Source organism: Diplotaxodon limnothrissa, linkage group LG16 (assembly GCF_057381915.1).
Source record: "Diplotaxodon limnothrissa isolate DT_005_m linkage group LG16, D_limnothrissa_male_GT1.1, whole genome shotgun sequence".
In the NCBI taxonomy this organism is placed as follows: Eukaryota; Metazoa; Chordata; class Actinopteri; order Cichliformes; family Cichlidae; genus Diplotaxodon; species Diplotaxodon limnothrissa.
In genome coordinates, this window is record NC_140611.1 from 11728724 (window position 1) to 11755787 (window position 27064).

At 42.0% G+C, this 27064-nt stretch overlaps 1 protein-coding gene across 1 annotated transcript in view; it reads right to left on the reverse strand.

The window, feature by feature from the left end:
* Positions 1 to 416: 416 nt before the first annotated feature.
* Positions 417 to 27064, reverse strand: part of caska (calcium/calmodulin-dependent serine protein kinase a) — a 165143-nt gene continuing 138495 nt past the window's right edge. The window contains exons 14-27 of the mRNA XM_085375214.1: positions 23970 to 24050; positions 19891 to 20079; positions 19411 to 19489; positions 18942 to 19027; positions 18600 to 18668; positions 15539 to 15574; positions 11457 to 11498; positions 10802 to 10998; positions 10009 to 10124; positions 5152 to 5232; positions 4991 to 5071; positions 4693 to 4895; positions 4529 to 4612; positions 417 to 1799 (exon numbers count right to left, since the gene is read on the reverse strand). Coding sequence (XP_085231340.1) covers positions 1623 to 1799; positions 4529 to 4612; positions 4693 to 4895; positions 4991 to 5071; positions 5152 to 5232; positions 10009 to 10124; positions 10802 to 10998; positions 11457 to 11498; positions 15539 to 15574; positions 18600 to 18668; positions 18942 to 19027; positions 19411 to 19489; positions 19891 to 20079; positions 23970 to 24050 — 1521 coding nt within the window. The 3' untranslated portion in view covers positions 417 to 1622. The remainder of the gene's footprint in view (positions 1800 to 4528; positions 4613 to 4692; positions 4896 to 4990; positions 5072 to 5151; positions 5233 to 10008; positions 10125 to 10801; positions 10999 to 11456; positions 11499 to 15538; positions 15575 to 18599; positions 18669 to 18941; positions 19028 to 19410; positions 19490 to 19890; positions 20080 to 23969; positions 24051 to 27064) is intronic.

Consider the following 27064-nt stretch of genomic DNA (forward strand, 5'->3'; position numbering starts at 1 on the left):
CATGGCTATCTTCCAGCCTCTAACCCAGCATAAAGCTGGCAACTGAAACTGAAGATTATTATTATTAAATTTGAATATCCATTTTTTCATTACATGTGACCTTTGATTTTCCAGCTTATCGACCATCACTTTGTGAGAAGTCCCCATCTATGAAAACAATTTCTCACCCCTTCCTTACATCTTTCTCCATCTCTGAGTGAACGTCACACATTAGTGCATTTTTGTGGCTTTTAATACTAAATGATACACGTACAGCGTGACCAGCACCACCCTGAGCAGGTCTTTGCCAGATTTTAGAAGAGATGCTTTTCATGTGACGCTGCAAAAAGAACGCAATGAAGAGACACTTCAAGTTTAATTTTCCAACACATAAAAGGAAATATATTTAAAAAAAAAAAAATGTTCATACCGAAGAACCTGCATCATTGTGGAGTCATTTACACCCGAGGGGCAGTCATAGTCATATACTGTATGTGGTTATTCAGCGGCACGCACGGCCTCCTCATCCTCTGAAGCCGTCAGCTCTGCACAAAGTAAAGCGTGCACTTGCACTTGCTTCGCACACGGTTACAGTTTCAAGACAGATCTCATCTATCGCTGCTTTTTAAACTGGATTGAAACACACTCTTGGACATCACAGTTTGGAAATGGCAAATGCTGAACTAGGTGTACGATAAATCAAAAAGAGAAAAAAAAAATCAAAACTTTTATTAGATTTCTTCCTTTTTTTTTTCTTTTTTTTTTTTTAAATACAAACACATCTCACTTACATGGTCGATAATTCTAGAAATTTAGAAACATCACCTGAAATGCAAGGGATGTGCATAGGTGTCAAGTCAACATCTGGCTCAGTCACTCTTGGTTTATTTTTAACATTTTTGTTTTCCTTTTGGTTGAGTTCACTTTTCCAAAGAGCTGGAATGTTTTCTTTTTTTTAATTTCTTTCTGGTAATATATATATTTTGCCTTCTTTTAATTCTCGGAGGGTTTACAGAGGGACACGGGGAACACTGACTGACAGCATGGAAGCTTGCAAATGTCCACATGCATGATAACCTCATTCAAATCTCTAAAACCATTTATGGATTTATTTAGAAGAGACAGTACCCGGTAGTCCAAAGGTGCGTGTGACTGCACTAACAGCTGGAGAGGGGAAAAACAAAACAAAAAACATCTACAGATGAAAGACATTGCAGTGTGTGTGCTTTTACTGCATCTGCAGACAGTGTCCTCCAACAGCCGTGATGGGAGGGTTACTGCAGGTGCACCAACATGAGAGGACGGGACGCAGTACTGTCTCTTTAAAACAAACATCTACAAAAATGTTGCCTCCTAGCTAGTACAGACATGACAATATTCACTTTTACTCTGTTTTTATACAACACTATGAGACTAGGTCATCTGCGAGGGCAAGAGTCCGACGCTTGAATGCTGTTACGCTTTCACAGTACGCTGAGTCGGTTCCGATCGAGTGCAGTGTAGAGAGGGCTGCCCTGTCGGCTTCTGTTATTAGAGTCTTCTGTGTCGGTGTTGTAGTTATGAAGAGGGCAAGACAGCCGAGGTGTTGCTGGCGGGAAGTGGAAGAGGGGGAGAGAGCGCGAAGGCAGATGAGATGTTACGGGTCAGTACACCCAGGACACAGGGACCCACTGACTGGTGGTGCACACCAGGTCAATGGCCTCCTCCAGGTGCCTGATGGTCTCATCAATCTCGTTGTTGATGATGGTCTGGTCGAAATAGTGTGCGTAGGTCTTCTGCAGGATCTCCGACTCTTTCTGCAGCCGCTGGAGTGACTCGTCCTGAAGGAGGAGCAGGAGGAGTGAAAATGACAAAAAAGGTGAAAGCAAGACAGGACCAAAAAAAAAAAAAAAGAAATCCTTAGGGCCCCTACACACTGTGGGATGTAAAGTCTATCACAGGATTTTCCACATTTTTAGGTTCTTATACCTAAAACTAACCATCTCATTTTCAGTTTCCATAATTTTATCCACAACATTTAAAGATATCAGTGAGAGGAGCCTCCACTGCAGGCTCACGATACACTGCCACGTTAAGACCTTTTTAGAGCTCATTAATTGGAAAATGCTGAGGCTCAGTTAGGGACAGGAGCAAAAAATTCACGAGTATATTTAGTAGATTTTTACCTTCATACTCAGAACATTTCCAAAGTTACAGTGCATTGCATTGCATCCCTCCTGAAACAAGGTTTTATATACTGTGTTAGATTAAACTCACAGAACCTAATGAATTGGCCATAGATGGTTTTCTGGCTTGAAAGGCTGACTAAAATATGGAACAGGAAGTTAGCACAGCAGACCAGACTGCCCGCCAACTTTAAAGCCCAACCCTGTGTCTGCTACAGCACTGAACAGGCTCCACACTGAACTGTACGCGTTTCACCGTGTTAGACCCACAGTGATGCACTCAACCTGCAAGATGGCTGTGTCACACAGCGTGTTGGCCTACAGCCAGCAGAGGAGGAAGAAAACAGTAAAACACAGTTGGCAGAACTTATCACTAGAATCATGGAACACACACACACACACACACACACACACACACACACACACACACTAAAGCATCTGCTCTGTCAGGTCTTACTTACTGGCAGTGTTCGACACCACCTGGGCATCTGAGCGGAGTGCCATGCAAACAAACACATGCAGCGTGCAAAACAAACAAAAAGACGAGTGCAGAGACGAGTGAGGAGCAGCATGCGAACTCAAACCTCAAGCCTGATTCAGACTTCAGCAGGAAATCTAAGTCCTAACTTACAACATAACCGGGAACCCTTTCAAGCCAGGTTACAGGATGTAGGGTTGAGAGCGGTTTCTGGTTATGTTAAAGGAAGATGTAGATTTCCTGAAGCATAATTCAGGTATTACACACAGCTCAGACATACACAGTAACATGTCTCACAGTTGGGTGAAATCAGTGGCACACAATTTCAAAAGGTGACTTATTATGAATCTCCTTTAAAACACACACACACACACACACACACACACACACACACACACACACACACACACACACACCTACCTTTGTGGGGTCATCTAACTGACATATCCCTTTCCCTAGCCGCTTACCCTAACCCTCCAACTTAAACAATAGGCTAAAAACCACATTTTGAGCCTCAGAAATGCTCTCAAACTCGTGGGGAAGGGCATTTTGTCTCCATAAGGGCTGTTGGTTCCCACAAGTATAGTAAAATTCCAATGTTTGGTCAAAGATATGTAAACATGGTACACACACACACACACACACACACACGTCAAAAAATTACAGGAACACTTTTTAATCAGAGTGCAGCATCAGGTCAGTCAAACTTGTTGGATATTGACCTGGTGAGTTAACTAGCAGAGCGGGTTGTTATCAGTTTCAGCTGCTTGGTCTTAACAACAGATACAGTATAGGGGCAAGAATGAGACAATCCCAAAACAGGAATGGTATCCAGGTGGTAGGGTAGGGGTCCAGGTAGGGTCCAGGTATCAGGTGTCCTCCACCTGTACGGTGGAGGTCACCTGGACCCTACAGACACATTACACAGGTAATCCAAATCCTCCAGGATGGCACATCAATATGTGTCAGTGACAGAAGGCTTGCTGCATCTAAAGGCACGGTTTCAAGAACATGGAGGAGATTCAAGGAGACAGGCAGTTAACTCCAGGAGAGCTGAACAGGGCCTTCAGCAGGACCACTATCTGCTCCTCTGTACAGGGAGGAACAGGATGAGCACTTCCAGAGCTACAACATAACCCTCAGCAGGGCAATGCTCTGGCTAAACAATCAGAAACAGACTTCCTAAGGCCGTACGGTGATGATGCCCAGCCTAATGCAACAAGATGATGCAGGTAGTTCCTGGAGGATGAAGGTACTGATGCCATTGACTGGCCCCCACACTTGCCTGACCTAAATCCAATATAAACTCTGGGACATAATGTTTTGGTCCATCTGAAGCTACCAGGTTGTAACTCAGACTTTTTGGGCCATATCTATCCAGACCAGGAGCTCAGTGATGCCCTGGTCCAGGTCTGGGAGGAAAGCCCCCAGGACACCATCCATCACTCATTAGAAGCATGTGCAGCGTCATCAGACATGCATACAAACATGTGTGGCAAACCACTCAGTAACATCTAGAGTTGGTGCAATGAAATTCAGCTAAATGAACTAACCTGCCGGATTATTTTTTCACCTTGACTTTCAGCCCTCCATATGGCATCTTTTAGTTATGGACACATTAGCCAGTCTCCCCCCCCCCGATACTGAGAGTCCCATTACAAAGTGTTCCTTTAATTTTTTTCAACAGTATAAAAATATAAGACATGTATAATGATTATTTGGAAATATAAATTAAGCAAAGCTAGTCTCCTGCAGTCTAAAAATAAAAATATGCAGTTTGTCTTTGAAGTTGATTTGTTATGCTCATTTCAAAGTACAGTAGAGTCAGGTTTGGTTGTTTAATGAACATCAGGAGAGATGGAGAACATCACCAGCCTTGTGCTGAGTGCGTCAGTCATTTTCCTACCTCATTAATGCCTGGTGTGATGGTTGGTGCAGCGATGAACACGACGTACGGGGCAAACTCGGCCGTCCGCAGGACCTTTAAGGCCTGATGAAAACACATGTTAGGGTTCAGTGTCCTTACGTACTCCATGCATGAAGACTTGGTGCCCTCACATAAGCACGCACCTGAGGTTCAACGTCCAGTATGGCGATGAGCCCCTGCTGGTGGATCTTGCGAATGGTTTCCAGGCGCGTCCCGTACATGGCATCCTCGTGGCTGCCATACTCCAGGTACTCATTGTTGCTGATGTCCTGCATCATCTGGTCATGGGAAACGAAGTAGTAGTTCTTGCCGTTCTCCTCATCCTTCTTTGGAGGTCTGGTTGTGTCTGTGAGCACACAGGATCAGACACAGGAAGTGAGAGAATTACACCTCCCTACATGCACAGCAGCGCTCGTAAAGACTGTCGATTGTGCGTCTTACGTGGGATGGGGTAGGCGAATCTGTCAGGGAGTTTGGTTATAAGTGTGTTCTTAATATGTCTCCTGCCCACTCCATGAGCGCCTGACAAAGACAAACACAGACGGTCAGCGAGGCCACGGCAGCTGTTCTAGTGTCCTGCTGCTGCACTTGGTGTTACTCACCTAACAAAACTAGCGTTTTCCTCTTGAAGGCAGGAAGCTTCACAACCTCCTCATATGTGACAAGGTCTAGTTGGTCAAACACTGGAGACGAGAGACGCCAGAGACAGATGCAGATTAGGAGGATGTGCAGAGAACTGTGTGGGATAAAAACAGCTAGAAAACTAGAGTGTAAGGGAAGCAAGGAGGCTAGAGAATATCTAACACATCCGCTAACTATGAGGTGAAGACAAACCAAAGCAGATTAAAAATCTCAGTGAAAAAAGGCCTGATGAGGAAACAGTGGGTGGGAATAACTAGAGTTGGGTTCAGAGAGACAGATCCACTGCCCAGCTCGAATAATAATTGTTAAGCTGAAATGCAAATGAATCTCTAAAAGAAGCTTTGATCTCTCCATGATGGTTTTTTAAATGCAGGCCAGCTTCTCATTTATTCTGCTGCTCATTCAGTCAGCAGCTACACAGGAAAACTGGGATATTTCAAAAAACCTGTTCAACCTGAACCGGAGCTTTCAGTTCTACTTTTTACTCGCTGTTGGTGGAGGTTTAAAGGACACCTGTTATGCTTACTTTCAGATAGAAAGTAGACTAAATAAAGGAAATTGCAGAATGTCTGGGCTGCAGAGCGTATCGCGTGTTAAAGCTGAGCGGCTCACTGTGCTACGTGCTCTCTGCCTCTGAAACATGAGCCTCTGTGCAGCCAACATCTCAGCCTGCTGACAAGCGAAATATAACACCCACAAGTCAGCAGCTGCTGCTCAGACTGACAGACTGACGGTGACTGTGACAGCGACATTATATTGGACTGAAAAGGTTATTAAAAGACTGGTTACATTAGTGGACCCGTAGATGAACACACTACACCAAACGTGAATGAGAAGACAGGTTAGGGTCACCATCACAGCACGCAGTGTCTAAAAACACACAGAGTAAGCTACACGGTTTCAGTTTTGCCTCAGCCTTCTGTTGTTTTTGTCAACAGAAACAAAAGTGAAACGCTGGCAGTGACAGCTGATCTAATCTACACAGTTAATCAGAGAAGAAGAAGAGAGCGAGAGAAAAGAGGAGGAGTTGGTTGCTGTCACTGGTTGTTACTTACATGCAGAGAGGCCGTTCAGTAGGAGAAAGCGAGAGAGATGAACAGCAGGGGTCATAACATGGTTACAACAGCAGAATTACAGAACGCAAAACAGCAAGATACAACATCTGGGCAGCTGTGCAGCAGCACACAGTGCCGAGCGGAGATGGATGCAGACAGAATACTGTTGTTGTTGCTGTTAGAGAGTTTATTCACACTAACTGGTGACGTGTGGGTTGGGGGTGGTTGGTGGTGATGGTCACCAACAACCACAAGCAGCGCAGCAGAGCCCGGCTGCATCCAACTATGGAGGCATCCTGCATCTGCCTCCAGCTGTCCGAGGGGTAGCAGTGGGTACTTCCCAGGAATCTGTCACCCCGTTTTCCAGCTATAAATGATGATTGATGACGATTTATATAAAATAATAATAAAGCAGTCACACAGAATTGTGCAATCGGGTGTTTTCCAGGACCTGCAGTGATTACCATATCTAGATGTTTAAAAATGTGTTGCTGATGATAACGTGATTGCTACTAGTTCCAGGAATTCAGGAGTTGCTCATTATTTCAGGATATATGAATTTATAAGGGACAGTTACGAACGCTTCTCCGCATTTCAGTGCGTCTTTGGATGTTGGCAGTGAAGCTAATGTTTTGTGCACCTGTTGCTCTGCCTGTGAAACGTTGGCCTGACTGTTTGATTGGGGATACAGCGTCAGGTTAATTCTCGCTCAACCATCAACAGTCTGATGTTTCTGTTTGATTGTCAAAGCTGTGCCATTGCAGTTTCTACCTCTGCATGTCCATCTCATTGAGATACACAGCACAGGACTAACAACAAGGAATATCTTCTGCTAACATTTATGTTAACTTAATGTAATAGTTGAATGTGGGCCTTCTACTCTACTGTCTGTGAAAATGATTCTAGATTAGGCAGTGATAAAGCCAGGCTCATTGATGGAGTGTAAATGGTGAGGGAGGGAGAAATATGTAAGAAACTAAGCTTCGTGGTGTCATCACACATAGTTTTATTTTTCTTAAAATTCAACCTATTTGAGGGACGTGGCGTTTTTTCAGCTTCTGAAATGGAGCATAGCAGGAAAAAGTTTGTGATCCAATGGACTAAACTAGCAGAGCTTGAAGTCAGTCCATGCGGACCGTCTTTGTAAATGTGATGAAGTGATTGTCATGAGAATAGCTCCCTCACAAGGAAAACAATTCCTGGGAAATAACCGGAAACGCATCTGACTGACACTTTAGTCTCATGGTCTCTAACATGAAACCGAGCGAAGCTCATCCCTGATCCCAAGAGATCAGCTGATCTAACTGGTTAATTATTTTGGATACACCATTTAGGCTGCTTTGGCTTGCCTACTATTACTGCAACCCCCCACCCCCACCTACCCCCCCAAGCTTTTATTGTCATGCTGTATGTGATTTAAGCAACATATCTATGGTGTGTTGTTTGCAGGGGGTTTTGCTGCTGCTTGCTTTATGCATGTGTATGTAAGGTGGGGCAGTCCACCAAAAACAAATGACAGAGGATGAAAATAATAATTGTTTTTGACTGTAGTGGTTCTGACCAAACGGTTACACACTGTTGAACCTGTTATCAGTAAAATGTTGGATGGAGTTACAGCGGACTCGCTGTTTTGATTATTTTGAATTAATCACTAAATGATGGCATGCAGATAACTGTGGGTCCCATGCATTCACTAGTGTGTTACATGCTTTGGACTGTTCAGACAATTTCTTTCACAGGACGGCTTCACAAGTCCATGTGCCTGTAAGGACCTTGGACGGTTTTTGTTCATACTGTCCATTCAAAGAAAACATCCAAACATTCCATTTGAATGGAAGCGAATGGGAACAAAGTCCTCATTTTGTGCACAGAAATGCCTGAAAAACAGACTGTTCACAGGGGAAAAAACAGATCTTTACTCTGTTAATTTGCAGCTTCAGGTCAACTTTAGAACACATTTCTTTCACAAAATGACTTTAGTCCCCATTACTGCCTAAAAGCAAGCAAGGTAGGATCTTTTCAATGCCAAATTTGAAGCAAAGGAATGACAACAGCACAAGAAGAGCTCTGATTGGCACTGACAGAAAATACTGTGTCTCCGTCCTTCATATTGGTCACTCAGGGTGTTCGAGTGCACGGATTTATAGACATGCTCACAAGAGTGGATTTTCAGATGCACACACACTGTACTGTACACACGTATGTGCGCACACACACACACCCTATAGCACCCTCGGTTACATTATCAGCATGACTTATCTTATCCCATAATCCTTTGAGACAAACTGTTTGCACAGATGTGACATACAATAAAGAATGAATTAGCAGTACATTTTCCTCATTACTCAGTACACTACTACTCGACTCTCTCTGGGCTCAGTCTGTGGTTCATAGAAAACCAGAGGAGCAGTACACAAATCATAATAAGCATGCAGCTTCTTTAGACTTCTGTTCAGCTCAACATGGACATGTAGACACTGACTGGTTCTCAATATAGACTACCAAGTTCCCACATGTAATCAATCACAGCTGAGGCTACATGCACGTGTTTGTACGGGGGGGATGTGAAGTTCTAGTTACCTGAGCTACAAACTTGAGATCAGAAGTGACAGAGAAGGCCACAGTGCACCACACTGTAAACGCCCCCCTTGTTTCACCCTAATAACTTATGTAACTACTTCATAGCCACGATATTAAAATCACTTAATATATTTTTTAAACGGATCATTCTGAAATCAAAGGACAAGAATAAACAATTCCACTGTGTAGCAAACAGATCCTGTTCACCTCTAACAACCTGATCATGACTGATCACATGATTAGAACAAATATGACTTATTATTTTTAATTAAAATTGGATTTATTCTCATCTTTTACTGTGCAAATGCTTTTTGATGTTTCTTTTTTGCTGCTTGTTGACGTCACACACTAAAGCTACGTAAAGGCAAGTTTAGCCACTCAGTGTCTTTCATGCTACAGAAGTCCTGATTGTAGTGGTCGTTGACATTATTCCTTTCTTCAGGACAGAGGATTGTGTCCTGTGGTTGGACTCATTCCAGCTCCATCATCTCGGACTGCAGCTGGTGACTGTAGTCCTTCTGCTGTGAGCTGGGGATCACGCTAACCAGAGCCTGCAGTGTGTGAAGAACTGATTCATGTGCTGCTACACTGTGTATTCTGTTCGACACAGCAAAGCAGAATAAGGACTACTTTTCCCAGCAGGATGGCAGCCACACTGAAGAGACAGCTTATGACTCAGTTAATTTGTGGTTGGTAAATAATATATTTGCAGAGCAGAAAATGATACTGCAATCATTAAAAGGCTGGAAATGCCGTCTAAACTGATATTATTTCCCCCGCTAATAATGCTCTTTCAGGACCTCTTTATTACACGCGTACTAAAGATGCCCATGCACATCCTCTAATGCCATTTAAAAATATGGCTAATAATGCAGAGATCTGCTAGAGTCTGTATCCACAAGCTGCCCACATCTCCCTCAACTGCCTCTGTGCTCATATAAGATTTCTGCTGCTCTGGCAGCTTTTCCTGTCATTCCTGGCTCTGCTACTTGAGATGAATATTACAAGATCTTGTTACATACAAGTTTCCCCGGCACAAACAATCTGAGAGAAAAGTGTGTGCACACACAGGGTGGGGAAAAAAAAAGCAGATGCATGCATGCAAACAGTCTGCAGCTTGTTGCTTTGTGTGCACATGCATATAAATGAATACAGATATGTGAGTGATTGTACATTGCGTACCTGCGTTGTGCTTTGCCAAATACTTGTCTTTGTACTGCTTCTTCTTCTTGCCAAACCAGGTACAGCTGGCCTGCTGCTCCTGCTTCGTCTTCTCCATGGCTATACACGCCACCCGCCTACCACACAGACAGACAACTGAACTTAGTTTACAATTAAAGCTGGACAGAAGCATTCTAGCTGTAAAGAGACAATAAAGCCATGTTGCCATCAGAATAATCAGGGGCTCTTCCCAGCATTTTACCAACTGCTATTTGAAAACACACAACTCCAACTTGTTTTTTTAATTCCTTGTGTTTTGATGCAACACAAAGTTGGGGGGAAAGAGTCTCTGACGAACTGGTACAGAACTAGAACAAAGTGCAGATAATACAACTAAGCAGAGAGACGGGCAGCGGAAATCTGAAATCTGGAGTAAAAACAGATCGGGCTGGAGGAACTGGTAATTACTTTTTATATTGTGAAATATTGGTTTATAGACTGCGTTTTTAAGATGTCTGCATTTTTTTCCTAATAGCTTAGTGAAAACTTTCTCAAAGCGTAGATGATCACTGTAGCTAGTTACAAGTTATTTTCAATACACCACTTTGTAGAGTATGATCCCGTTTAGAGTGCACAATAAAGCAGGGAGAAGTGGACTTCCGAAAGAGTTCAAAAACAGTAATTCACAAACCAGGGTGACATCTCCATCTTTACAGTTACTGTATTGGTCCTGGATTTTTTTCTTTTTAAATTTTTAGTGGGAACTTTTATCTTCCTGCCATCATGCTATCAGAGACTGCGTTGCTCTTCTCACCACTCCTGTAGTTCTGGTGACGGGATGAGGCCGGCTGTGCCATTTTTAGTGTTCTCCAGCTTGCCCTGCCACCAATTGTGATCATCCTTGGATATGATCTGGATGATGTCGCCCACACGGAAGCGAATGCCGGCCTCCTTGCAGGGGATGAGCTCATCCTTGGAGGGGTCATATTCAAACTGGGCCCTCACGTAGATCTGCGGTGAAAAGCACAGATGTTAGACGGGTAGTATGTAAGCTGAATGACGTGGTGGGAGAGACGCAGACGGGGGGGGGGGGGGTAAATGTGTCTAGATGATGTGCTTTGTTTTGCATATCATGACAACTAGGCCTAGAGTAATGAGCAGTGGATTCTCAGGGGGCATGGGATCACGGGGTGGGGTGTACTGTTGAGAGGACTTCCTGTAGTGAGATGAACCCAGACACTGCTGGGCTATTAATGAGGCTCTCAACTCTCTGGTAATTACAACACAGGCATTGTTTATGTGTCCATTAGATCAAACTACAAGTCGTTATCCTGCTTTAAAACTTTTCTAAGCACACAGCTGATATTTTTCCACAGTGTGTGAGGAAAGTGAGGAGGCAGTGTTTGACAGGTGTTTTTTCTTTTTAATTTCTGGGGGAGTTGGGGGGGCAGAGGAAATCTGTCTCTTACCTTCACTGACATTTTGTCCTTGATTGGAGGTCTGGATACAATCTAGGATTTGAAAGCATCACATACATCATGCAGCAAAAACGGCTAGGTAACGTCTAAAACAGCAGTATGGCGGCCGAGGCCAGTGGCAGGGAGGAAGGTTGTGGGTTAATAGCAGGGTTTAGACATTTACTTCTCATTAATGTGGCAAATTATTAGGCAGTTCAGTGGCCTTTAAGCTCTGCAGCTCTAAGGCTGCTGAGCTTGCAATACAGCATCGTATGTTGTGGTCTCCACTGCCCCCTGCTGGTGTGTCCTTTATATGCCACTTTTCTTTGAGTTTCTATCACAGCATTGAAGTTTTTGTCAGTTGCTTTGGATCGGTTCTTGAATGATAGATGAAGCTATTCCGGAACATTTAGTCAAACTACTGAGAACAACTCCCCACAATTTACACTAATTTTGGTTTTATATGCATCAGAAAAATAGATAATATTCTGTCATGAACAGTTTTACTATTCCAAGTATGCTACATGAGTTCATTGTGCAAAGCAACAAAAAAAACCCGAGAAGCACATTCATTCATAAATGTGATCTAACAAAGGGAAAGGGAAAAAAATTAATCATGTTTGCTGTTCATATGGCTTGTAATTGGGATGAAGTAAACATCTGTTGAGTAATTTAACATAAAATTGTTTGATAGTGTTAATTTGGAAAGCCAAAACTCTAGCGGGTCCACCAGACCCATGAACACTGGCTGAGTAACAAAAATACGAACACCACACAAGGGTTAAATGTGCCAAAGCAACTGAGGAAAAACTGCAAAATCGTGTGACAGTCATGGTTCTGGATAAATAATGTTGGATTACCTCAGAGGGGATTAATAATGTGTCAGGAAGGCACACACACACATAACACTGTGACTAGATGAGGGTTAAAGGAGACCATTAGGAAGGACAGTGTTTTAGTTGGCTTTTCATAGATGACACTCATAGTGTCTGTACTCACAGCGATATAACCATCGCATGAGATGTTACTGCATGAATTAATGTGACTGGGAACCAGTGGTTAAGGGGAATCCTTGTGCTCTTTAAGGCTCAACAATGCCTGTGCCATTGTTACCACAGAGATTGTTAAGAGGTTTGTGAAGTGCTGAGGACAGCAGCGGTCACAGCTTTTCATAAATGCTCTTCTAGTAAAACCCTGACATGGGATAAGAATCCAGCTGGATCCAAATTAGAGGCAGCTACTCTTAAGGATGGGAAGGGCACTGCAGTTATTCATAAGTTCTGATACTTCAGACAAAAAAAGAAACTGCACTTAACTACTTGGTGAAATTATATCTCATATATATATAGATATATATATCTATATATCTATATATATATATATATCTATATATATATATATATATATATATATATATATATATAATTACATATAAAAAATAAGATTCCCTTCTCCCACTGTGGATTTTGACACATTTTGCATCACATCTGATCAATGACGCAGAATCCTGACTGGATAAACACAAATCACAGTGAGAAAGCCAGAAACTGTGCTGTAGCTTGTACAGCTTTTTAAAAGAAAAGCTTCAAAACGAGCTGTCACCAAGTCTTTGTTTAGTGCTTAGATGTGGCTCAAATCATCAGAGCTAACTGGACTTGCTTAAACTTGAACTGAGTTTAAGGCATCTTTTAGATCCAGTTTTTTCATGGGTCTCGTTTGGTTTTCAGCCAAACTACAGGCACATTTCTTCACTCTGTAGCTGTCCAGCACTGAGTGACCACTGCAGTACGACCTCCCTTTCATGTGTTTTGTCTGTGGAGCTGTGGTTGTTAGTGGGCACGGATGAAAGGATTACAATTGTGTGTGTAAGCCAGTGATGCAGACCAGTTTTGTTGCTCACATCACACAGAATGACAGTTTCCCTCTTTGACTCAAAGGGAAGCATTATGTTCTCCAAATCAATAAAACTCAATTTCCCCGCCCACTCTTCAGACAAAGCTCAGATGCACTGAGTCCACTCCTGTCTTCAGCCTGATAAAAGCTGAACAGCTGCACACTACTTTTGGTGTAAATTATAGATTTAAATGGGATATTTTGGCCTGGCTCCAGAATCTTATATTTCTTCTTTTAAAGGATGAGGCCGGCGATTTTTGATATTTTCATTACTAGAAATAAATGATTACCAAGTACTCTGTTTACCCAAAGCACGATTCCACTAATTCCTGCGTGCCATGCAGCTTCATCAAGGCACAGTTTCCCAGGTTTCTTTATTACAAAATATGGGGTGGTAAATTATTAAAGAATAGTCTCAACTGAGAAAATAAGCCTCTTTTAAGAATCATTTTACACTACAATATATAAACTTTGATTATCAGTGTATGTAGACAAGTACCACCACAAAAACCACAAATATGAACGGTGTGGCAAATACACACTGATTACACTTAAAACAGCAATTTATTATTACTGTTATTTTTATTATTAGCAGTAGTATTAATCTCTGGCTCTCTTCCACAGTGTCTTTTTGCCCGTCTTCCTCCCCTGATGGTTGATGGTCAGCAGATGGCCGCTCTTCCTACCGTTGCCAAGGTGGTCATCTAATTGTTGGGTACTTTTATATGACTGTTGTTGTGATATGGTGCTGTATAAATAAAATTGGATGAGTACGAAACGAGTACTGAAACGGGAACAGAAAAGGTCCAACTATGAAACGATGAGAGGGATTTTCTGGCTGCTGCACCAATTTCCTTCTGCGCCATTTGGGAATACCGTGCTGCACATTTCATAAAGTGGCCTTTAGAGACGGACCTGCTAGCAGACTTCTGTAACCGGTAGGTCTGCACACAGGCCAGACAGTAGCAGAGATTCTCATTCTTAGGAGAGTTTAGATACAGTACATAGTCACGTATGCTCAATTATTAGATTTTCTTTCTTTTTTTAAAAACAGTTTTCAGTGAAACTTCTCTGTAAGAGATGACAGCACAATGAGCTACTTAAACTGCAGTCATGAAGTGAAAAGCAGCAATTTCTACAACAGCATCCTGATGTCACCTTCAGCCACCACAACCTGCTGCTACCCATTTCTACAGAAACTGGAGTGCACCATCTCAATCACATGGACGAGATTCCAGGAGACAGACAGCTAGTCTAGGAGAACTGGACAGGACAGTAGAAGGTCCTTAACCCATCAGCAGGACCAGTGTCTGCTCCTTTGTGTAAGGAGGAACAGGATGAGCACTGCCACAGGATGAGCACTGCCAGAGCTACAACATGACCTCCAGCAGGGCACTGGTCCAGATATGGGAGGAGACACCAGGACACTATCCAGGCTCTCATTTAGGAGCATGCTCCAATATCATCAGGCACACATACAAACGTGTCTGACAAACCACCGAGTACCATTTTGATTTGCTGCAAGGAAATTGACTTGACTGAAATTGACTTTCAGGGTGTCTTTGAATTCAGCCCTCTGTAGATTGATCATTTTCATTTCCATCAAATGATGTAGTGTCCTCCTGCTTGCTCATAGCGTGTTGTCTGACAGCTGGGGGGTTTCTCTGTATTATTGTAGGGTCTTTACCTTATAAAACTCAATTTAAAGTGCCTTGAGGCACCTGCTGTTGTAATTTGGAGCTATATCTTCCTGAAAACCAGCCTATTCATTAATGTCCTCTGTAATGGACATTTGTTTTTGGTCTATATCTTTTGACTTATTTGAGCTATCCTACTGAGTCCTGATGTACTAAATTGAGGACATTCTGGGCTTTCCCTTGGAGATCTCATGTGTTTTCAAAGCGTTCCTTTAATTTTAGTGAGCAGTGTATTTATTTAATGAAAAAAAATTGTCACCCAGTATGAGCAGGAGGAGCTCACCGACACACAAAAATAAAATATTTCAGGCTTTGTAATCACACAAAATCCTTGTCCATCAGTAGTTTGGGACAGATAAAAACAGCCTGACTTACATGCAACCAAATCACACTGATGAGTTTTATGAAGCAGAAGGGAGTTTGGGAGAAACTCAGACACACACTTTTGTGTAAAGGAGTGTGATGCAAGCATTTGTAAGGAGCTAGTGAGTGATTGTTAGTTACCTGTCGACCCTTGGGCTGGATGGTAGATGGCAGGTCCTGTGAAAGTGACCCATTGATGACAGAAAGAAAAGGTTAAGAAATATACTACAACACACACACACACACACACACACACACACACACACACACACACACAGAGACTGAAAAATACCTTCAAACGCATGGGGACGGGGATTTTGGTCCCCACAAGTATAGTAAACTACCAATTTTTAGTCCCCATGAAGATGTTGATACCTGTCCACACACACACACACACACTGAGAACTTTTACATGCAATCTAGATGTTAAAAAAAAAAAAAAAAAAAAAAAGTCATTCTCATCTGTTAAAGCAGATCTGGCTGTGGAGCAACCAAGCAAGCACAGAGCAAGCGAAGCAGCTGCAGCATCAGCACCACCACATGTCTGTCTGGAGCCTTGGCAGGGGAAACTGTGGAACCTGATTGGGTTTAGTAGAATAGCAGAGTAGGAGCACATCTCCTCGCACCATGGTGACCACTGGAGCCTCGGTGTGTTTTTGTCAGCAATGAGGCACAGCAACGGAGCAGGCTTTGTGAGGCACACCAATTTGTGAACTGAGATATCGGACACGGGGGGCCTTTGGCTCAAACAGATGAACAGGGAGAATGACACGGGAGTGAGTTGAGGCCTACGGCATCACCCGTCTACATCTAATCCTACTGCTACCACTACTGTGACACGATTTAACGCAAAATGAAATGAAAACAACTCATGAGAAACGCACGCAGCAACTGAATGTAACAACACGGACATGTAGAAATACCATGACACAACAGCGTGACAGAAAAAAAGAAAAAAAAAAAGGAGGAGGAAATGGCTGGGTGGTAGTCTGATCGTGGGATTTTTTGTTTTTCTATGGTTGGGGTGGGGGTCCTTACCAAGATAGAACTGTTAATGCTGGAGTGGCCATTGGCAGGGGACTGCCTGGAGGTGGTGGGGGACTCATTCTGAAATAAGACACACAGGTCAGCAGTGCACAGCCGGCGCACAAACACACACAAGCGCACACATTCACACACTTCTGGGGTTGACTGTAGGAGATGGAGGGTGTATTTGTAGAACACAATAGAGACCCACCACAGAGTTGACGTAATGAAATGCGTCAACAAGACATGGGAGACAGCAGCACCAGCAGAACTCTAGCATGCACAGCCTTAAATAACCACATAGAGGCGCTAGACTGACACGAGATGCCAGTCTGATCAGCATGAAGTCATCATTAACTGAAGCTGTCAGAGCTCAAAAGTCCTGACTGTGTCAGTGTTCAGAACAGCGTGTGCTGGAGGACCAAAAGAGTTGAAATCGCCGTCACATTTCTCTTTTAATGGAACACTTAATGACTTCTTATCAAATGTGACAGCAATACAACAATGTTATAGGTTTTACTGTGAAAATCAACTGGAAATGGAGAGAAATATGAAGGCTCTGTTCAGAGAAAGCTAAATTATAAGCAGAAATAATGATTAAAGTGAGCTAACAGTCTGTAATGTCTCAGTTAGTCTCTCTGTTCTCAGCTAAAAATGACCTAAATCAAAGCAGGGCTGTGGTTTGCGTGCACGACTTTTCAAAATAAAGTCTCCCTTTTTTTTCGTTTCTGTTAAAAACAACCACATTAACCATGCTGTTCTAGTTTTAGACCTCTGCACTGGTTTCAGTGTGTTCTAAAATGATCTAACTAATTACATGTACGGTCTTAGATGGCTGGATACCACAATGTATGTATAACTTCCTTTTGTCCCTCACAGCTCTGCTGGTCTAGCTTTTCTTAGCTGGTCCAAAGTATTGGTGCCCCAGCTTTCTGTCAGTTTTAGTATGCTGGTATTGTAGTTGTCTGAACTGCTGGTTTCTACTTATATTGTTTTTGGACTTTACTTCCTGTACACTGGAAAGCTCTTTGTTCTACTTGCTTCAAAAGCTACAAAGATAATATAACAAAAACAAACAAAAAAAACCCTTAAGTTGTTTGCCACTCTGAAAATGTAATACTGCACACTTGCTTTACATTTATCTCAGAATGATTTCATCGTCTAATTTAAAAAAAAAAATTTTTGAAAAATTTTGAAAAACCAGACGTTTCAATAACAGATCGCAAAACAACAGGATTTTTTTGTTATTAAATCTGTTACTTAGTTACGTGTATAACATGGATTTTTTCAGGGGAGTTCCTTTTCAGCAAGAAAAGCTGTGAAACTTACAAGCAAAAAAAAACTGTGCAAAAAAAGTCAACCAGTCAGTCAGACCTGGAGTCTTTGCTGGTCTGATTCTGGCACCTGGACCGCATGATTGACACCCCTAATCTATGGCAAATGATATCTGAGTTAGCCCTCGTTGGCATCCCATAGCACACGACAAAGAGCAATTAAGCTTTGAGTTTTACTGGCTTCCATTCAGTTTTAGTATACTGGTATTGTATTTTGCAGTACCCAATATCCTGTGTTGGACTTTACATCCTCTCCTGTAAACTCGGCTCTCATGTAGTGAGATAGATGAAGGAAGATGGAGTTTTAGCTGTTCAAGAGATGCTTGAGGCAACTTCAGTTGTATAACAATTCAGCATCTAAACATCAGCAACATCCTGAAACATCTCATGCGCCACATGAGCTGGAGCTTGGCCTAAGTTGAAGCATGACACGAGAGGTTACTATCATCCACGTCTGTACGGTGTGTGTGTGTAGGTGTAGTGGTTGTTCTATATGCAGGAGCAGGATGGGATACACAGAGAGGTGTAGCTTGTTTCCGGAGTGGAGAAGGGAAGAGGGAGTTCCGGTATCTTGGTTGTGAAATTGGTGTGCTGATTATCTGGCCCAGCCCCAGCAAAACACACACACAGCACACCCCGTACACACAACCTACTCAGGTTACACACACACATACACACTCAAGAATTTCACATCACATGTGCTGTACCAATGTACCTGCACATGTGATGTGACAATAAAAAGTGATTTGATTTGTGATTTGATTTCAGTAACCAGGCAAGCAGTTAGTAACTAGATCAAGAGCTCAAAAAAAGTAGTGAGGAGGAGGAAGAGGTGTTGTTACCTCACAGGATGAGCCCTGCGTCCGGTAGCTTGGTACTATTTTGAAAGTGATGCTGCCGCGCATCTCTCGCTGCAAACACACAGAAACACAGACACAGAAATATAGTGAGTTTTGTCTCATCTTCACGTCAGCTTGTGAGATTTTCTCTCATATGCAGAGATAGTGGAAAAAAAGTTTTTCTCTGGTGTATAAACATTTGAGAATTTCATTTAATTCTCTTCTGTAAATTGCTTCGGTACAGTTCATGCTAACTACACCTGTCAAGACCCTCTTGTCCAAATATAGTCAGTTGTGACTCCAAAAACAACCCCTCTCCCAAACAAACACAAAAGCAAAACTCACCAGCATCTTCTGCAGCTGCTCTACAGTCTGGTTGGCCACACTGATGCCGTTGATTTCCCTGATCTCATCTCCAACATGCAATGTTCCTGAACGTAGGAAAAAGGAAAAGAGAAACAAGCAGAAAGACAAACGTAAAATATTTTCTAATTGCAGAGGCATCCGAGATGCAGCCATAGCAGAGGTCCTCCGGTCTAGTTTGATTCTTCAGCGACTACAGTGTGGCATCCTTTGTAACAATCGAGGAGGAGTTTCTTTTACTCACCGTTAATTTAAAAAGCTCTAAAACCTTCCTCTTCTTTAAAGATTTCAGGTAACAACAGTAAAAATATTTATTGAGGACTTGAAATACGAAATTAGAGTATTGTATACAAAAAATAGGCAGAATATTTTAACAAATGAGTCAAAGTCTTGTGGGCAAGATTTATATAATGTCGCTTATTGACGTCAGTCAGAAGATGGAATAGAGTACCCTGTCTGTGGATCATCCCCCCGTGCATTATCCTTGCGACGATGCAGTGGTTTGATTCGTTCATCTTCAATGTGATACCCTGCAAACGCATAAATTTGAAAATGGTTACTGATACCATGTAAAAAGTCCCAATGTCATCCCAGATCAAATATCAGTACAGTGAATACAACACTGTACTCTTTAGATCATTAACCGTGAATTATGATGCATCTCGATTAATCATGAAGAACTCTCTTCAGCCACAAGTAGAACAAGCCTCCAACAGACGGCATGGCCCCCAAAGAGTCCCAACATCAGCATTATACAGTTAGTGTGAGCTGACATGAAGAGACAGAAGACTAAAACCAGAGAGGAACTGTGGCAAGTTACCTTTAAATGCTAAAACAAAGTATAAATAATAATAGGCATGTCTCTGAAAGCATCCTCACTTTCATTTCATTCATTTCAACTCAGCATTGTTCAAAATCCCAAAGGGCGTACCATTGGCTCATCTGTGTTCTTCTGAAACTGGACCAGACGGACTCTGGTGACGTTCTCCAGGTCCATGTCTCCGTTGGCACTCTCGGGGGAGTCTCCGTTCAGGAAGGGTGAGGTGGGTGGAGGTGTCACCCGCAGAGCCTCGTCACTGTAAACCTCGTGGGCCACTACGTCATGGGCCTGCAGCAATGCCTGTAAACACACACACTCCATAAAGGACTTCACTCTTCTTGGTAAAGGCACATTTTGTGTGAACAAGAGTGCACCAGTTATGGAACTTTACTGTCGGCTTCTGGTGGCATCACTGACATGAATATCTGCGATTCTTCCAAAGTAAAAGGGAGGCTGAGATGAGGTACAGGCAAGGCCACAGGATGTTGAGGAAGAGTTTCCCCCTTTCCTGTGGCAGCAGACGAATTAGGACTGAATATGAGTACCACTGTCTTATCTGGTGAAGAAATACTCTTTAGCTAGCTAGTTGTTCTCACCAGAAACCATTTATGAAAACAAGTGATTGCTGGGCACTGCTTTATGAGTTGGCATATACAAAGAATTGGTGAAATCTGTATGACTCCAACAGTACAAATAACGTCATTCAGCTTAAAAATTTGCAATCCACACTCTTTTTATGGTAAATTCACAGAAGACAAAGCCTTCAGTGTTCTTGAACTCCCTCAAGACATGATCTCACTAAAAATAACATGGACAATATTTTATTCAAGCTCTGAAGAGCAGGAAGGGATTTGCTTCTTGACTTTGTCTGACTCTCTGCTCTGCCACACATTACAAAGATATTTCTCCTTTTGCACAGGTGCCTTTAGTCCGTAGCCCCTGCATCTGTCTGAGCTCTGCATCTCCACAAGACGAGCCTGCTGCTCCCTCACACCCACAGAGTGTTAGACTCCACTTGTCTGACAGACGCAGAGGCCCTTCCCTTGAGTGGCACTTTAACAAACCCATCTGAACTTCAGAAGACAGCAATCAAAGCCCAACAAAGGGGGGAAACCTGTGACTGTCTTCTTTCAGCGTCACGCAAACAACACACACAAGCGCACGCACCCGAGGAGGGAGAGCACATCAGAGAGGGAGAGACACAAAGGCAGCGGCAGCCTCTCTAACTCCAGTGTCAAAATACATCACACGCAGAAGACACTTCATGTTGCACAACTTGCAGGAAAACTGTGTGTGTCTGTAGGTGCAAGTACGTGTGTGTGTGTGTGTGTTTGTGCACCCTAATGAAAACAGGGTTAAGTGCTCAACTGATCCTTTCATGCTGTGTGCTTTAACCCTTTAAGACCTACCATAGAACTAAGTCCGCCAGAGCTTATCTTTATATTTTTACATGCTGTAGTGCCATTTTTGGGAGCATTTCAAGTTGCTTTACATCAGTACAACTGTTATAGCCCAAATTTTAATAATATGTATGCATTTAGTGCATAGTAACTATATAAATTGCAAAAACATGCAAAAAAAAAAAAAAAAAAACTATAAAATTTTTTTAAAATCGTTTTTGTTTTGTTACATATATTTCTAGTTAGAGAAATTTAAGAGGCTTATGCCTCAAAATTGTAAATACAAAAAAGTTGCACAAATGAGTTTACAACAACAGGAAATTTATTTTGAGTGTCTTCATAATTTTATTTTTGAGATACACCAATTTTTATATACTGCAGAAAAAACGAAAATAAATATTAAATGCAAATTGGCAAAGAATTTCCAGCAGTGCAATTTGAGTTCTAAGCATCCCAGAAACGACACAGAAAAGCATAAATTCAAACATGACTTTTAAAAACACCAGTATAGGCTTATCAGGCCCTGAAGGTAAAAAACTACATTTTCCGCAAAAATGACATCACTTCTGGTTTCGGGCAGGTAATAGCAGACATGCGCTAGTTCGTGCTGACGTCTATTCCGACACAGGAAGTGTTACAAACAGCTGATCGGATCGGCAATGCGCGTTTCTGGATTATTATGCTTTTGTTGCTGCAAATGCTTTTTACGCAATTTTTGCAAAGCTATATGTGGAAGGAAACCGTGACTTAGGACAAACTGAATGCATAAGAAGTACAACGCCTGCGGTTTCATATGCAAAAAAAAAAAAAAAAAAAAATCATTGCGCTAGCTTACGTGGTTGCAGTTCTACAGAGATTTAAAAATAGATATGCACAACGGAGCGTGCCCGCTCCGACCGGTTTTAAAGGGTTAAAACGAGAAAATTTTAGACTGAGATAGTTAATGGACAGTGCTTTAAGCTGTTTAAACTGATCCCCATGTCGAAAAAAAGAAGAAAAAAAGAAAAAGAATAAATAATGCGGTATTCAGTGCAAAGTTCATAAATAATGTCCTGGACTGTGGGGTTTGTGGGGATTCTGCCATGTCAGCATCACTGCCACTCAAATGACAAACAAGATGACGTGAGCTTACACAGATCCTGTTCTTTATTTAGACATTAAAAGGTGATCGGTGCATCATGGGAAGGCCCCAGCAGCCTAGGCCTATTGCTACAGCATAACTGAGGAATGCTTTAGGATCACCTGATCCAGCTCTAACTCTACGCTTTATCAAAAAGAAAAGTCTTAAACCTTTTAAACTTTGTGATACAATTGTTCAAGAATTTGTATGTGAGAATTTTAAATTCAGGAAGCTTTAAGGGAGACCTGATAATAATCTGAGAAGCTAAAAATGCACAAAGTAGTTTTTCTGCTCTGATGATGTCTCTGATACAGGATGTTTCTTATTTTTGAGATATTGGCAAAAACATGAAGGCAGTTCACATATTTGTTCAATGTGTGCATTAAAGGACATATCCTGGTCAAAACGACTCCAAGATTTCTCACAGTGTTACTGGAGGCCAAGGTAATCTATGCAAGCATCTGGTTAGACAACAAGATTTTTAGGCCCAAGTACAGTAATCTCTGTTTTATCTAAATATTGAATCAGGAAATTAGAGATCATCCAGGTCTTTACTTCTTTAAGACATGTCTGTATTTGAACTAGTTTATTTAAATGATCTGCCTTGATAGATAAATAAAGCTGGGTATCATCTACATAGCAATGAAAGTGCCATTTCAAAACATATTAGTTTAATGTATGTGTTGAAGGACATTTCCTGGTCAAAAACAACTTTAAGAGTTATCACACTGTTGCTGGAGGCCAAGGTAATACCATTTCAGTTTCAAAAATATTCCCTGAAAAGGGGCAGCAGCCATGTGGGGAGGATTGCTAAACTTTAGCTACACTTTGCTAATGTTTTTCTATACCTCAAATACCATCTGAACACTAATTCTGAAACCCTACACCTCAAAGTAACAGGTTTACTTTGTTAAAAATAACCTACAAAGAAAGTCAAGTCTACTCTCATGTGTGTACATCAGAGCTAGACGAGTCAAAATCCTGGCATGGCTCCGTGGGCATCGTCTGTATTCAGTTCTCACTTGAACTTGTTGGAATGTGGAACACGTCAGTTTACGCTCTTGTAGCACCATGAAGGAGCCAGGCCTCTGACCCGACACAGCACATCGCATCAAACACGCCTTACTAACCTCCGTCTACGCCCGCCCTCCTCTCTCACTTCACAGCCAGGACCCTCTCCTTCCATTTGTCTTGATTACTGATCTTTTTCCTCAACTTTGCTCTCCCTATCACTTCATTTTGATACCGATTTGTCTTTTTTCTTTTTACGTCTCCTCTCTCTGTCGGTCTGTCCACGTGATATTGAGCAACACTGATCAGTGATGAAAATCAGATGTATTTATGTATATATATCACATTCGCAGACACTTGAAACACCCTTCCATTTCCACACAGTTCATGTTAGATGACTTGATCTTTAAACACTTAAATAAACCAATACCAATGCGACGCACTCCATCTTTCTTGTGCATGTTTTCTTTTTAGTCCTATCTAATCTGTGCAGACAACAATAAGACCATGTAAAAGTGCTATTTACAACATTTAGAGAGATTCTGATTTGTTATATCTGGACTCTAAATGCTTCGTTAAAGGGCCTTGTGCACATTTCTGTAAGAAATGGACATGAGAACCTCTTAATGTGTGTCTGTGGGATTTTTTTCCCCACTCACCATGAAATGTGGCTGGGTTACTATCCGTCTGAGTTCCTTAGCTTCGTGCTTCTCTGGGTAGCAAGAGACCTCTTCCAGTACCTGAGGAAACACAGAGAGAAGAGTTTAATTTATGCCTCAGTAGCTCTTCTTTATGCCCAAATCCCTCCTTCCAATGCGACCTGGCCACTTCAGCGTAGGCAGCGCAGACCAACAACACTCACAGTTCCTCTCCAACACCACCTCCTAATGCGAGACCAACTTTGGACACCACTCAGCAAGTCAAGAATCTGGTCAAGCTTTTGCTCCTCCTCCTGCCCTGCGGAAGCCACTTGGCTTGATGTCAGCTCCAGTTATGTTGCGCCTGACTGGTGAATGTGGCATTGTAGAGGTGAGGCCTCTGCATCGAGGAGTTTCAATGTACTTCTCCATATCAAACAGCAGTGTTTAGTTCACGAACGTGCATGGGGTCCAGGTATTCATTATCGCTACACTGTAATAATCACATTTACTTGTTACCCTCAAGAGCTGGCACTTACTGGCATGTCAAAGCAACATGCATTAATACATCAGCAACTAAGTCACAAGTACAGCCAAATGAGATAAAAATCGCATCTCCTCTGTAATAGCCAGATATGGATGCTATTTCAACACTTAAGAGAACTGCATGGACATTTTACAGGACAACATTATTGTTTAAACTATAGAGGAAAAAAGGTCAGGTTCACCTTTAACCTTGTGTTTTGTTTGTTTCTTGGCAAGTGAATTGAACAAAAAATATGTGTGTACGGAGATAGATAGATTTGCATCCATTAATTGTTACTAGGGCGCGATACCACTTTTTTATGTCCGATACCGATATCATAAATTTGGATATCAGCCGATACCGATATGAATCCGATATAGTGCTTTTTAATCAATAAAACTGTTATTTTAATATCTTGGTGCTTTTTGTATAAGTTTATACTCAAGTTAAAAAACAAAAACAAAACAAAACACTAAAGCTATTCTGTTATACCTGTATGCAAAAAATACACTGCACCCAAAATATTTCATAGTTCAGCAACACTGATCAATCTAATAAACTTAAACCTACTCCATCCTCCTTATTCTGGTATTTTAAAGAGTAAGCACCCTAACTAATAGGGTTCTAAAACTCCCTGCAAAAAAAATAAGGAACCACCCCCCACCTCATGATGCTTAATCGACATAATCAATTTGATGCAGTGTGAAAAAAAATGCCCAGAAATAAATTATTTTTCAAGAATAATTAAATAGATTCAACATCTTTCTTCAACAGAACTGCAGACTGCACAGATGGTACCTTCCCAAAGGAAAAAGTACTATAGCTTCCTAGGGTATATTAGACTTAATAGTTACTATATACAGTAATGGACTTCTATACATTTTACATCAGATTAGAACTTTGTGTGTAAGATTCGGATAATTTTTTATTAAAAGCTAGACATTTTAAATGAGAATAAGAAAGAAAAGTATGTCTTTGTGCCCCCTTCTCCCTGTTCATGCCCTATCGGCCCCCCTGGCTAAACTTTGCTAGATCCGCCCCTGCACAGTTACCAGCCGTCAGCTACGTAGAAAAAGATCCTGGAGTAGAAAGTAATATTAAATAAATTCTAACAACAGCTTATCAAGCTTAAACGTGCTGCTGTTGTTCAGCCGCTGGTTTCCTCTTTCTGGTGCGAAGTGGGCAATAAACAAACAAGAGAGACGGACTCGCGACAGAAAAGCCGATCAGCTGATCATTGATCAGTTTCACCATTGAAGTAGCAGCAGGAGAGTGAGAGAGGCAGTCGCTCCATATATTGGTTGTTAAGCTTAATGTGGGAATGCTTTACAAACATTCAGAGATGAACTTACACACTTGCTTTACTTCTCTCTGGGATAACTTCCTCGGAGATGAAATGCCGGATTGGTAGCGAGGCTACAAATACACACAGCCGCTCTATCACGTGAGCACACTGCTCCGACGTGCTACGGTTATGCCATGTCGCAAGTTTTGTGAGGTGCTTTTTTGATATTTAATGGATCGTAGGGATGGGTACCGGTGTCCGGTGCCATGATGGCACTGGTTCTGACATAAACGGTAGTAACCAGACCGAAAAGCAGCGCACATTTCGGTGCTTTTTTTTCCTGAGCTGTGATACACTTCTAGCCAATCATTTTACGTTTCCGAGGATAGTAGGCGGGCCCAGGTACGTACGTTCTTTTATGCAGAGCTACAGATTAAAATTCCCAAGGCGAAGCGGTCAAAAGTCTGGCTGTACTTCACAGCAAAATATGCAAACTCAGCAGCAACAAGTGCTTTAAGGTGATACTGTGATACTGTCAAAGGAAGTAACACCTCGAATCCGATGAAACACCTGGCGACGCATAGCGGTTTTTTTTTTTAAAAGCCGAGAAATGCGCCGTATTTGATGGCAGCAGCAGCCGTTCTTCTCTGCGTGAGTAGCTTAATGTTGTTCGTGTGTAATTTACGTTGAGTAGGCTAACCACGTTATTACATTAATGCATGTAAGGTGAACTAGCAAACATCATCATAGCTACATGCGGCTGTCTTCTTGTTTGATGGCAGATACTCCCTTCACCCTGGCCAAAAAGGCTAAAATGACCAAAGAAAAAGAGGAAAACAGCTAAACATGAGAGGTTTTTGGACAAAGTTTGTATTTTTTCCATTGTTTAAGCACTGCTTCCAGCTAAGAGTGATACCATATATGCCCCATAGCTGCAGAAAAGGCTAACATTGTTATCTTTTTACAAAAAACCAGCTGACCATGAGAGGTTTTTGGACCAATTTTGTGTTCTCCATTCTTTAAGCACCGGTTTGAGCACCGTTTGAGCACCGGCACCGTTTCAAAAGTACCGATTTGGCACCGGTATCGGATAAAACCTAAACGATACCCATCCCTAATGGATCGGATTACATTTTTTATTTCTCTCCAATATCCGATCCAGTAATTTACGTCAGTATCGGACCGATACCGATACGTAATATCGGATCGGTCCATCTCTATTAGTTACACACCAGGGATCACTGTGAGGCCATCAGTTACAATGAGAAACAAAACTCCACCAGCTGGACAAAGAGAAAAAGCTGA